This window comes from Hydractinia symbiolongicarpus, chromosome 4 (genome assembly GCF_029227915.1).
Source record: "Hydractinia symbiolongicarpus strain clone_291-10 chromosome 4, HSymV2.1, whole genome shotgun sequence".
Lineage (NCBI taxonomy): Eukaryota > Metazoa > Cnidaria > Hydrozoa > Anthoathecata > Hydractiniidae > Hydractinia > Hydractinia symbiolongicarpus.
Window position 1 is genome coordinate 9,581,568 of NC_079878.1, and position 11,410 is coordinate 9,592,977.

The 11,410-nt window shown below is 33.6% G+C and overlaps 3 protein-coding genes across 3 annotated transcripts; all 3 read left to right on the forward strand.

Annotated features, from left to right (window-relative positions):
* The first annotated feature begins 2,874 nt into the window (after positions 1–2,874).
* Positions 2,875–5,807, forward strand: LOC130642219 (myosin heavy chain, non-muscle-like). Its single transcript, XM_057449306.1, has 2 exons — positions 2,875–2,904; positions 3,006–5,807. The coding sequence occupies exons 1-2, from the start codon at positions 2,875–2,877 to the stop codon at positions 5,805–5,807; spliced, it is 2,832 nt and encodes a 943-aa protein (XP_057305289.1).
* Positions 5,799–7,124, forward strand: LOC130641141 (protein PFC0760c-like). Its single transcript, XM_057447815.1, has 2 exons — positions 5,799–6,425; positions 6,532–7,124. The coding sequence occupies exons 1-2, from the start codon at positions 5,927–5,929 to the stop codon at positions 6,816–6,818; spliced, it is 786 nt and encodes a 261-aa protein (XP_057303798.1). The 5' UTR covers positions 5,799–5,926; the 3' UTR covers positions 6,819–7,124.
* A 2,568-nt stretch (positions 7,125–9,692) lies between these two features.
* LOC130641142 (uncharacterized) lies at positions 9,693–10,837 on the forward strand. The gene is made up of 2 exons (XM_057447817.1): positions 9,693–10,203; positions 10,333–10,837. Exons 1-2 carry the CDS (start codon positions 9,834–9,836, stop codon positions 10,713–10,715), a joined length of 753 nt encoding a protein of 250 aa, XP_057303800.1. The 5' UTR covers positions 9,693–9,833; the 3' UTR covers positions 10,716–10,837.
* The last annotated feature ends 573 nt before the right edge of the window (positions 10,838–11,410 follow it).

Here is an 11,410-nt window from a genome sequence, read left to right on the forward strand (position 1 = left end):
ACAAAGGTAGAGCAAATGAATACAGAAAGGTTATAATTTATTAGACATTTCTTTGCAGCAGAAAGAAAGCATATTCGAAGCAGGAAAGTAAATGTGGAAAAATGTTGTTTTGTTAGGAGCCAGCTAAAATTAAGGAATCTGGACCATAATTCAGTAGCACATTTTAAATAACTCTACCATCATTAAGCTAGATATAAAACAACCTTGTTTGAAGGGCATTTTATCTACTCCATAACGGTTAAGGGGCTCTGGAACGAGGATGGGAAATAAAGATTGATAAAGATGTTTTGATGGCCTTACTTATGTGTCATATTGTCATTTAATCTAAAATAATAGTTAACCTTCGATCTTAAAGTTCGAAGGTTAACTATTAAAGCCACCTGGTTAATTCTTGAGCTTTAAATCTCTCCAGAATTTATGGTGAAGTCATTCAAGTGCTTTAAGGGAACGGCCGACAAGCGTCTAGTTGTAAGTGACGAAAGAGAGAGATTAAACATTGAAAAATACATATACATAAAGTTACCTTTAAATAAATTTTACAAATATCCCTTTTTTTAAACATTCCTTTATCATCGCACCAAAAAGGACTACTATTCCGACTATTGTGCTATAGGCTCGATTCCAGTCCTCGAAACAAACAAAATAAAAACGCAAGAGAATTTCTTAATGTTTATATGGTATCAGATATTTGAGCACACCAAGCATTTTTGTAATCATGTGTGTAATGGCACGGTGTGAGACAGTAATCCGCTTCCACTAATTCACCGACGAAACGAGCGTTCGGGCCAGTCCATCCCCACCAGCATTTGCATTTACCTACAAGAACAAAAAATGATTGAAAAATGATAATTTCTGCATTATTCAGGTTGATCATGTCAGGGGATCCCTAATAACATTTGATCATCCTCGTTCCAAGAACTCTTTTTTTTTGCTTTTTTATATTAGGCAATATCAAAAAACGAAAAGAAGAGTCCTGGGAATGAGGTTGAACGTTTGACTAATTTCCAATTGGTCTTTGGAAACCGCTTACCTTCTTATTTTCTCATACGGAATACTTCTCGCCGTAGATACACAAATAAGACAAAACCATTTTGAGAAAAAGTATATGAACCAATTCATTTGTGCGATGAATTACTTTTACTTCATAGTGTAATCTGATTGTATCAAATTAAGTACATGTTACTGAAAAAAAACTTTCAAAGAAGCTATGGAAGACACTATGTACAAATTCAATTACTTACACAAATTGCCTTAAAATACATTGAGCACAGAGCAGCGTTCGTACTAGGAAAGCACTTAAGTAAACCTTTAACCCCCTTTCATGGATCTTTTACCTTAAGCATCGCATCAAATGGTAGCTTCTTCAAAAAACAAGTATAGTGTTATTCTACATACCGTTGGCAAGACATTGAAAAGGAAATACACAGCGTGGATTGCATTTTGATAAACATCGTGAAGAATAAGGAATACACGTCCATAAACAGTGATCAGCCTCAACCTGTCCAATGACATTCACGCTTGGTATTGGATTCGGGCCTGTGTTCCCCAGGCTGCATAAACATTTTCCTGATGGTAAACAGCGGCCTTCAGGTCGATTACACATGCGATTGCATAGACTTTTAACACAGCTACTATTCTGAGCTAGAGAGGGAATAAATAGGGATATGAATCAGGTCTTAATATGAAACGTAGCATAACAGTAAAACTTTATCAAAACTTATTAAATCTAGTTCAGCAAAGTTTCGCGACCCGTTAAAATACACAGCGTGGATTGCATTTTGATAAACATCGTGAAGAATAAGGAATACACGTCCATAAACAGTGATCAGCCTCAACCTGTCCAATGACATTCACGCTTGGTATTGGATTCGGGCCTGTGTTCCCCAGGCTGCATAAACATTTTCCTGATGGTAAACAGCGGCCTTCAGGTCGATTACACATGCGATTGCATAGACTTTTAACACAGCTACTATTCTGAGCTAGAGAGGGAATAAATAGGGATATGAATCAGGTCTTAATATGAAACGTAGCATAACAGTAAAACTTTATCAAAACTTATTAAATCTAGTTCAGCAAAGTTTCGCGACCCGTTAAAATTTCTTCTTGTAAAATATACAAAAGTCAGCCATTAGCGAAAATTAATTTCTACCAAGAAATATAAATTAAAATCGCCAGATTTAGTACTGTAATACTTTGTGGATCTTGGTTTAGTGGTTATGCAGTGCGCTTCGTACGTAACGTACGTAGGTACGTTGTTCAGTTGCGGGCATGTTTAGCAAGTGCTTTTACAAAAACTATGGGTAAACATGAAATGTAAGAAAAAACAGGGTAGGTACTGCCGATGTATACCTAAGATATAATATTTGGAATAATACTAATCGTATATGAATAGGAAGGTGTTAGGAATGTAAGGAAATTATTCACTTAAATGATCCCAATAGAATATGCAGATCTTGTAGTAGGAAATAAGAGCCTTGACTACCCAAACTACCCAGACTTGGTCATTAATAGGCGATAGCCGCTCAATCTAAAACTGAATTTCCTAAGTCATTTCACTAATTTAGTGAAAGAGCATTAACTCGATGGGGAACTTGATAGCATCATGAATATATTTCGACAATGTCATCATGCCATAGTCTTGGACTCAACGAAAATTTCCCTTTTTTCATCGGGGCGATGAAAAATACCTAAAATTCCTGGACGAGCTTGCGTGAAGATCACAAAATATACAGAAACAGATGTTTATCAACTGCATTATTTCTTTGTTCCACTTGTCCTAACTTACATTGGATTAGATGTCCATTTTTTGTTGAGTTTAGTGGAGAACGGAAACAAGGTGGTTTCGTAACCTTGACGTTCTTTCTATTGATTACCATGGCGCCTGGCAATATTCATCCAATCAAAGTGCGTTTCTGTTGACGTCATGTTCAAAACCAGCCAATTAAATTTTCTCTACATCTAGCCTATTTGACGTCAAATATGTGCAAAGAAAGCTTTAACTTCAGTACTTACTTAGTCAAGAAGATTTAGACAAGTACTTGAAATATTTGAGTGGAAAGAAGAAAAGAAGAAAATATTTCAGAATGTATAGCAAATATAGAGATATATCTGCAAACGTGAAGAACCTACGAACATGTGGTGCTTGTTATGAGCGTCCCATTTTCTTTTGCGATGACGATTTTAGAATACATGAGAGGAATTGTCATCGCTCATATCAAGAAGAGGAAAAAGAAGATTTAATAGCTATTAAATCTCAATTGTCGCTTTTAACCAATCTTTTGAGCAGACAAAGCAACATACATTACCCAGTCTGTAAAGAGAGTAAGGAAGAAAGGCGGAAAGACGTTGAAGAAGAAATTATCTGCATAAAGAGACGAATGGTTGGATTAGAAAGTGAAGTAGATGCTTTGAAGAAAACTTGCATGTGTAAATGTTTACTACAAGTTGTAGAAGGTATGTGTTCATCTTGCGTAAAACTGGAGAAGACACAAAATGTTGTGAACGAAAGTCAAAATGCAGGAGTTTTCAAAGAAGTGGAGGAGTTTAAGTTGAGGAACAAGTTGCTGCAAAATGAATTGGAAAACAAAGCAAAGGAATTCAATCAGATGAAAGAACAAAGATCTAATGACAAGAAAAAGTTGCGAAAAATGAAAGATTTGTTTGATGCAAAACAAAAGAAGATAGAAAAGATGGAAGAAGAGTTAAATGCTGCTCAAAAAGATAAGATAGAAATGACAAATTGCGTTGAAAGTGTGAAACAAAAAAATCTTCGCATCAAAGGTCAATTGAATACTGAACGACAAAGAAGACAAAGCTGTTCTCTAGATGAAGCAAATGATCAAAAGGAAAAGTTGCTAAAAGTTGAGGGTGTTTGTAAATCTCTACAAGAAGAGGTAAGGAAGTTAAATGATGAAAAAATGGAGTATGTAGCAGAAGTTGAACGATTTAAATCTCTTCTTCGTGACAAGGAAGCTTCAATGAAGCAGTTGCAAAGCGATGCTGATAATCTTACTGCAACAAAGAAAGAAAAAGAAGAGTATGAGATGGAAATAAAGAAAGTCAATGCATTACTTGTTAAAAAGTTCGATGCTTTTAAAAAGTTGAAAGTGCGTTGTGAAGAGCTTGAAAGGATTATCGAAAATAAAGAGCGAAGTGAAGAAGAACTTAAGTTAATGAAAATTCTTCTTGCCGAAAAAGATGGATTGGTGAAAGAACTGCAAGATTACGTAAAAGAGAAAGAACAGCAGGTCCAACAAGAAATCAAATTGCAAAAACAAAGAGATTGTGAAGTTTCTACCCTTCTAAAAAGGGTTCAAGATTATGAAAATGCTGTGGTAGAGTTAAAAGCAAACATCGACGAGTTGGTAAAACAGCTAGACGACAACAACAACCAAAAGAATTTGATTTCCTTTAGCCTTGCAGAAAAGGAGAATGATTTAGAGGAGCTTCGTGATCGATTAAGATGTTTTGAAGAACAGCATAAAACATCGATGTCTACGATCCAAAAGTTGAGTGAAGAAAAACGTCATATTTCCGACGACTTGACAGAAATTGAAGATGAAAACAAAAAATTGTTTAATAGCAAAGCAGATCTTCAACTGAAACTTGACGAGCTGAATGATAAACTCCAGGATGCAGTTCAGGATAAGATGAAGACAGATGAAAAGTTGAAAAGAATGGATGAACTCGAACAAGAACTGTTTGAAGTTAACAAAGGCAACGAACTTTTACAAGCACATAAAGAGGAGTTAATGACAGAGTTAACTCAAATGACAGATAAAATAAAGCACCAAGCTGAGAGATATGAATGGAGATTGAATGTAGCCGACAAGAATATCGATGAGCTGGAAAAAGAGCTTGCTGATGTAAAATGGAGTTTAAAAAAAGCTGACAGAGAAATCAAAGATTTAAAATTGGAACATCGAGACATGCTAAGTGCGGCTGAGCAAGTAGAGAAGTTGAACAAAGAATTTACGTTGGAGGAGGAACAGTTCGAAGAGATGTCGAAGAAATTAGAAGAGAAAAGTCAAATAGTGAAAGAGATAGAAGAAAAGAATGAAGAATATGTTAACACCAACGAGAAGCTGAAAAAAGAGGTTTTGGAAAAAGACAAATGTCTTGAGATTGCCAACAAGAAAGTTATTGATATAGAAATCGATTTAGAAAAAGTTAAAAATGACTGCACAAAGAAAAGCGAAATGACGAAGCAGCTTACAACAGAATTGCAAGAAAAAGAAAAAGTGTCTGCAAACCTCGAAAAAAAGACGTTGCTGCTACAGGAATCAGAAGCAGAACTTGAAAAGGCTGAAGAAAATATCACCACTTTAAGCAAGCAGCTTTCTGATTTGCAAGAAGAATTGGATAAAGCTCAAAGAGATTTGTCAAAAGCAAGCACTGAATGCGAGAGTGAGGAGCTTGATAAGTTGAAACAACAGAACGAAATTTGTGAGTTGAAAAAGCTTGAGTTGGTTCAAAACAAAAAGGACTTGGAAGAAGAGTTATCTCATCTTAAAGAAACGCATTCATTATGCGATGGCCATAAAAGAAGATTAGAGGAGGATAAGGATAACATACACAAGCAGCTTCATTCAGTTGAAACTGAACTGAATGCAACTCTGCATGATTTTGAAAAGACCAAACACGATTTGGACAAATTGCAAATTGAAATAACACGCTATGAAAATCTTGTTAAGAACTACAAAGAAGAGAAGAATGAAGCCAAGAGTTTGAGAAGAAAAGTAAAGGAGTTGGAAGCAAAGGTATTCGAACTTAACGCTACCTGTGAAATGGATGTCTCAGAGAGGTAAGTACTACAGTATTTTGCTTTTTGGTTGTAGCTATTTTAAGTCTTATGTAATAACTTAATTTTCTTTCTTGTTAAAATAGCGACGTCGATATATCAATTCCAAACTGGGGAGAGAAATACATGAAAGAGCGCGAAAATGAAGAAAGGAGGGATGCTTGTGTTTCTGACAATATTGAGCTAAAATTTCAAGAAATGGAATATAAGGAGATAGTAAATATTCAGAAGAATACTAGTGATGGAGATAATGGGGAGAAAAAGGTTGCCTCCATCAAAATTGATAAAATAAAGAGCGGTATGACAGAAAATAACGAAGTCAGAGTAGAGATCCTCACATCAACTGGGAACAAAGATGAAGTTGACAGTGATGCATCAACAAGTGAGACAGGATTAATACAACCAATTTCGGGAAGTATCAACATGCTTGCAGCTGTTGAAGAAAGATGTGAAGAATCTGTAGCAAGTGATGTTTCAACATGTTTTAAAGATGATGAAGATGACATTTGTCCTTCATCGGATGATGACGATTCGAATGAATCGTTTGAAATTGAAGATGATGAAATGGTCATTCCAGACAACAGTGCAGAAGATATAATGATTGATACCAGTCAATCAAATGAAAGTAAATATTTTTAATTTATTTTTTTGCACAACCTAGTCCTTATATTTATATAGTGAAGATTTAGTTAATTAACACAAATCTTTTGACACGTTTTTTGTAATTAAAGGTACAGGAAATGATGAAGAACTTACAGTGAACATCAAAGAAGGCAAAATTGAAAAACATTGTTTACAAGCGAACAACATTTCTATCTCTTCTAATAATGATGATGGTGACAAATGTCCTTTATCGAATGATGACGATTTGGATAAATCGTTTGAAATTGAAGATGATGAAATGGTCATTCCAGACAACAGTGCGGAAGATAAAAAAATTGACATCTGTCAATCAAATGAAAGTAAATATTTTAGAATTAGCTACTATGAACAACCAAACCTTCATGTTCTTACTTAAACAATTAATCTTACATTAAGATTTAAACGAATTCCATGAATTACAGATAGAAATGTTATTTTATAGGAAAACTTACGGTAAACATCAAAGAAGATAAAACTGAAAACCAAAGTTTATATTCTTCTAAAAATAATGAAGGCGACAAATGTCCTTTATTGAATGATGACAATTTCGATAAATCGTTTGAAATTAAGAAAGATAAAATGATCATTCCAGACAAAAGCGTAAAAGATATAGTGATTGACAACTGCCAATCAAAAAAGGGTAAGAAACGTCTTGAAAAAACGTCTTGAAAACTCTATAATAGTGTGCCAAAATTATTTCAGCAATAAAAATAAATTTTTTTTACTATAGGCTATACAAACAACAACATCGAACAAAAAGACGATGAACTATCGTCCTATGAAGATAGCAACTTTAAATTGTTATCAAATCCATCATCACTGTGCAAAAAGTTAGCACCTCTTTCAATATCAAAGAATAGACTGGGAAAACTTTCACCATTAAATCATAAACAAGATAGCAGTGTGTTTGACCTTCCACCACTACCTGTAACTATTTCATCGTCATCTTTGATAAAGAACAAAGATTCTGCAATTCAAGAATGTAAACCACTTGATAAAGTTTCAGACAATGACAAGTCGATTAAAGATGAATTCAATGATGCTTCAAAAGTTGGCGATATTGACATTTTTATGTCAACAAGCAACCATGTCGAAGCGAATGCTAATTCTACAATGCAAAACCAAGATGAAGTTGACAGTGATGCATCAACAAGTGAGACAGGATTTATACAACCAATTGCCAGAAGCCTCAATATGTTTGCAGCTCCACAGTCAAAAAATGATAAATTTGATGAAAGTATTAGTGAAGAGATTGGAGAAGAATGTGAAGAATCTGTAGCAAGTGACATTTCTACTTCTTTCAAAGAAGATGAAGTTGACATTTTTCCTTCATCGAATGATGACGATTTGAATGAATCGTTTGAAATTGAAGATGACGAAATGGTCATTCCAGACAATAGTGCGGAAGATAAAAAAATTGACATCTGTCAATCAAATGAAAGTAAATATTTTAGAATTAGCTACTATGAACAACCAAACCTTCATGTTCTTACTTAAACAATTAATCTTACATTAAGATTTAAACGAATTCCATGAATTACAGATAGAAATGTTATTTTATAGGAAAACTTACGGTAAACATCAAAGAAGATAAAACTGAAAACCAAAGTTTATATTCTTCTAAAAATAATGAAGGTGACAAATGTCCTTTATTGAATGATGACGATTTGGATAAATCGTTTGAATGTAAGAAAGATGAAATGGTCATACCAGACGACAGTGCAGATAATAAAATGATTGTAACATGCCAGCCAAGCAAAGGTAACAATTTACTTTATTCAAGTATCTTAATGTTTGCAAAAATATTATGCAACAAGTTCATTAGAACCATTGTATGTTAGTGTCGCCATTTTGTAAGATAAAATGTTATTTAAAAAATTTACCTTATAGGTAAGACGATCAGAAACATCGAAGAAAGAGACGATGAACTATCGTCCTATGAAGATAGCAACTTTAAATTGTTATCAAATCCATCATCACTGTGTAAAAAGTTAACACCTCTTTCAATATCAAAGAATAGACTGGGAAAACTTTCACCATTAAATCATAAACGAGATAGCAGTGTGTTTGACCTTCCACCACTACCTGTAACTGGTTCATCGTCATCTTTGATAAAGAACAAAGATTCTGCAATTCAAGAATGTAAACCACTTGATAAAGTTTCAGACAATGACAAGTCGATTAAAGATGAATTCAATGATGCTTCGATAGTTGGCGATATTGACATTTTTATGTCAACAAGCAACCATGTCGAAGCGAATGCTAATTCTACAATGCAAAACCAAGATGAAGTTGACAGTGATGCATCAACAAGTGAGACAGGATTTATACAACCAATTGCTGGAAGCCTCAATATGTTTGCAGCTCCACAGTCAAAAAATGATAAATTTGATGAAAGTATTAGTGAAGAGATTGGAGAAGAATGTGAAGAATCTGTAGCAAGTGACATTTCTACTTCTTTCAATGAAGATGAAGTTGACATTTGTCCTTCATCGAATGATGACGATTTGAATGAATCGTTTGAAATTGAAGATGACGAAATGGTCATTCCAGACAACAGTGCGGAGGATAAAAAAATTGACATCTGTCAATCAAATGAAAGTAAATATTTTTGACTTAGCTACTATGAACAACCAAACCTTCATATTCTTACTTAAAAAATTAATCTTACATTAAGATTTAAACGAATTCCATGAATTACAGATAGAAATGTTATTTTATAGGAAAACTTACGGTAAACATCAAAGAAGATAAAACTGAAAACCAAAGTTTACATTCTTCTAAAAATGATGAAGGCGACAAATGTCCTTTATTGAATGATGACGATTTGGATAAATCGTTTGAATGTAAGAAAGATGAGATGGTCATACCAGACAACAGTGCAGATAACAAAATGATTTTGACATGTCAGCCAAGTAAAGGTAACAAGTTACTTCATTCAAGTATCTTAATGTTTGCAAAAATAATATGCAACAAGTTCATTAGAACCATTGTATGTTAGTGTCGCCATTTTGTAAGATAAAATGTTATTTAAAAAATTTACCTTATAGATAAGACGATCAGAAACATCGAAGAAAGAGACGATGAACTATCGTCCTATGAAGATAGCAACTTTAAATTGTTATCAAATCCATCATCACTGTGCAAAAAGTTATCACCTCTTTCAATATCAAAGAATAGACTAGGAAAACTTCCACCATTAAATCATAAACGAGATAGCAGTGTGTTTGACCTTCCACCACTACCTGTAACTGTTTCATCGTCATCTTTGATAAAGAACAAAGATTCTGCAATTCAAGAATGTCAACCACTTGATAAAGTTTCGGACCATGACAAGTCGATTAAAGATGAATTCAATTATGCTTCGAAAGGTGGCGATATTGACATTTTTATGTCAACAAACAACCATGTCGAAATGGATGCTAATTCTTTAATGGAAAAACAACATGAAGTTGACAGTGATGCATCAACAAGTGAGACAGGATTTATACAACCAATTGCTGGAAGCATCAATATGTTTGCAGCTCCACAGTCAAAAAATGATAAATTTGATGAAAGTATTAGTGAAGAGATTGGAGAAGAATGTGAAGAATCTGTAGCAAGTGACATTTCTACTTCTTTCAAAGAAGATGAAGTTGACATTTGTCCTTCATCGAATGATGACGATTTGAATGAATCGTTTGAAATTGAAGATGATGAAATGGTCATTCCAGACAACAGTGCAGATAACAAAATGATTTTGACATGTCAGCCATGTAAAGGTAACAAGTTAATTTATTCAAGTATCTTAATGTTTGCAAAAATAATATGCAACAAGTTCATTAGAACCATTGTATGTTAGTGTCGCCATTTTGTAAAATAAAATGTTATTTAAAAAATTTACCTTATAGGTAAGACGATCAGAAACATCAAAGAAAGAGACGATGAACTATCGTCCTATGAAGACAGCAACTTTAAATTGTTATCAAATCCATCGTCACTGTGTAAAAAGTTAACACCTCTTCCACCATTAAATAATAGATTGGGAAAACTTTCACCATTGAATCATAAACGAGATAGCAGTGTGTTTGACCTTCCACCACTACCTGTAACTGGTTCATCGTCAATGTTGATAAACAACAAAGATTCTCCAACTCAAGAATGTCAACCGCTTGATGACGATGACAGTAACAATGATGATGATGACGTCAATTTTGATGACATTGATGCGTTGCTGTTGGATTTAGATGAATTTGATTCGAAACGAGCTAATAAAAACCCAAAAGCTTATTGAAAATCAGAAGTTCGAACTTTAAAAAAATCAACTCCGTATATTTGTTTGTCTCATGTTAGTGTTGTGACGTCATTTATGTTGTGCTGTTTTAAAAATTGGGTCTAAAAAATACAAAAAATATATTTATTTATTTATTTATTGCTAAACTTGTTCTTGTTTTTCATGTGATTAAAATTTGGATACACCAAATTGAATTCTGTGAAATTTAAGCAAGCTTTTCGTATTCATTTTTTAATAGTTTATTGAGATTATGCAATGGCAATGTGGAACTTTTAGATATGCATGCAATGAATTAACTACACCTATTTTGGTTCATCATTATGTAGATTTTTAATAATAAAGCAGCACTGTATTTCTGAAATAAAAAAAATACGCCGAGAAAAAAAACCCTGGGAAAGAAGCTGGTATAAGGACTAATAATAAAATGTCAAGTATTTTAAGTAAAAGTATGTAATATTAATGCATGATCAAAAGCGTTAAATGAAAGAACTCGAGATCTGAACCATTGACCTGTACTTCCAAAGTCATTATAAGGGAAGATAACAGTTATTTGTAACCTCTTTCCCAAGTCCTTTATTTTTCTATTTGACAATTTTGAAAGGGTGAATATTTATTGTTTTAGAAAAAAAAAACTATTTATGAGTGAAGATCTCGTAAACTCGTTCTTATGGGCTTAAACTTTTGTTGCGAACGTT

Excerpts from the sequence above, each read along its gene's own strand:
- LOC130642219 (XM_057449306.1), top strand. The coding sequence starts at position 2,875 with ATGGCGCCTGGCAATATTCATCCAATCAAA. Across the intron at positions 2,905-3,005 it reads GCAATATTCATCCAATCAAA|TACTTACTTAGTCAAGAAGA; the intron begins GTGCGTTTCTGT and ends CTTTAACTTCAG.
- LOC130641141 (XM_057447815.1), top strand. The coding sequence starts at position 5,927 with ATGAAAGAGCGCGAAAATGAAGAAAGGAGGGATGCTTGTGTTTCTGAC. Across the intron at positions 6,426-6,531 it reads TACCAGTCAATCAAATGAAA|GTACAGGAAATGATGAAGAA; the intron begins GTAAATATTTTT and ends TTGTAATTAAAG.
- LOC130641142 (XM_057447817.1), top strand. The coding sequence starts at position 9,834 with ATGTCAACAAACAACCATGTCGAAATGGATGCTAATTCTTTAATGGAA. Across the intron at positions 10,204-10,332 it reads GACATGTCAGCCATGTAAAG|GTAAGACGATCAGAAACATC; the intron begins GTAACAAGTTAA and ends TTTACCTTATAG.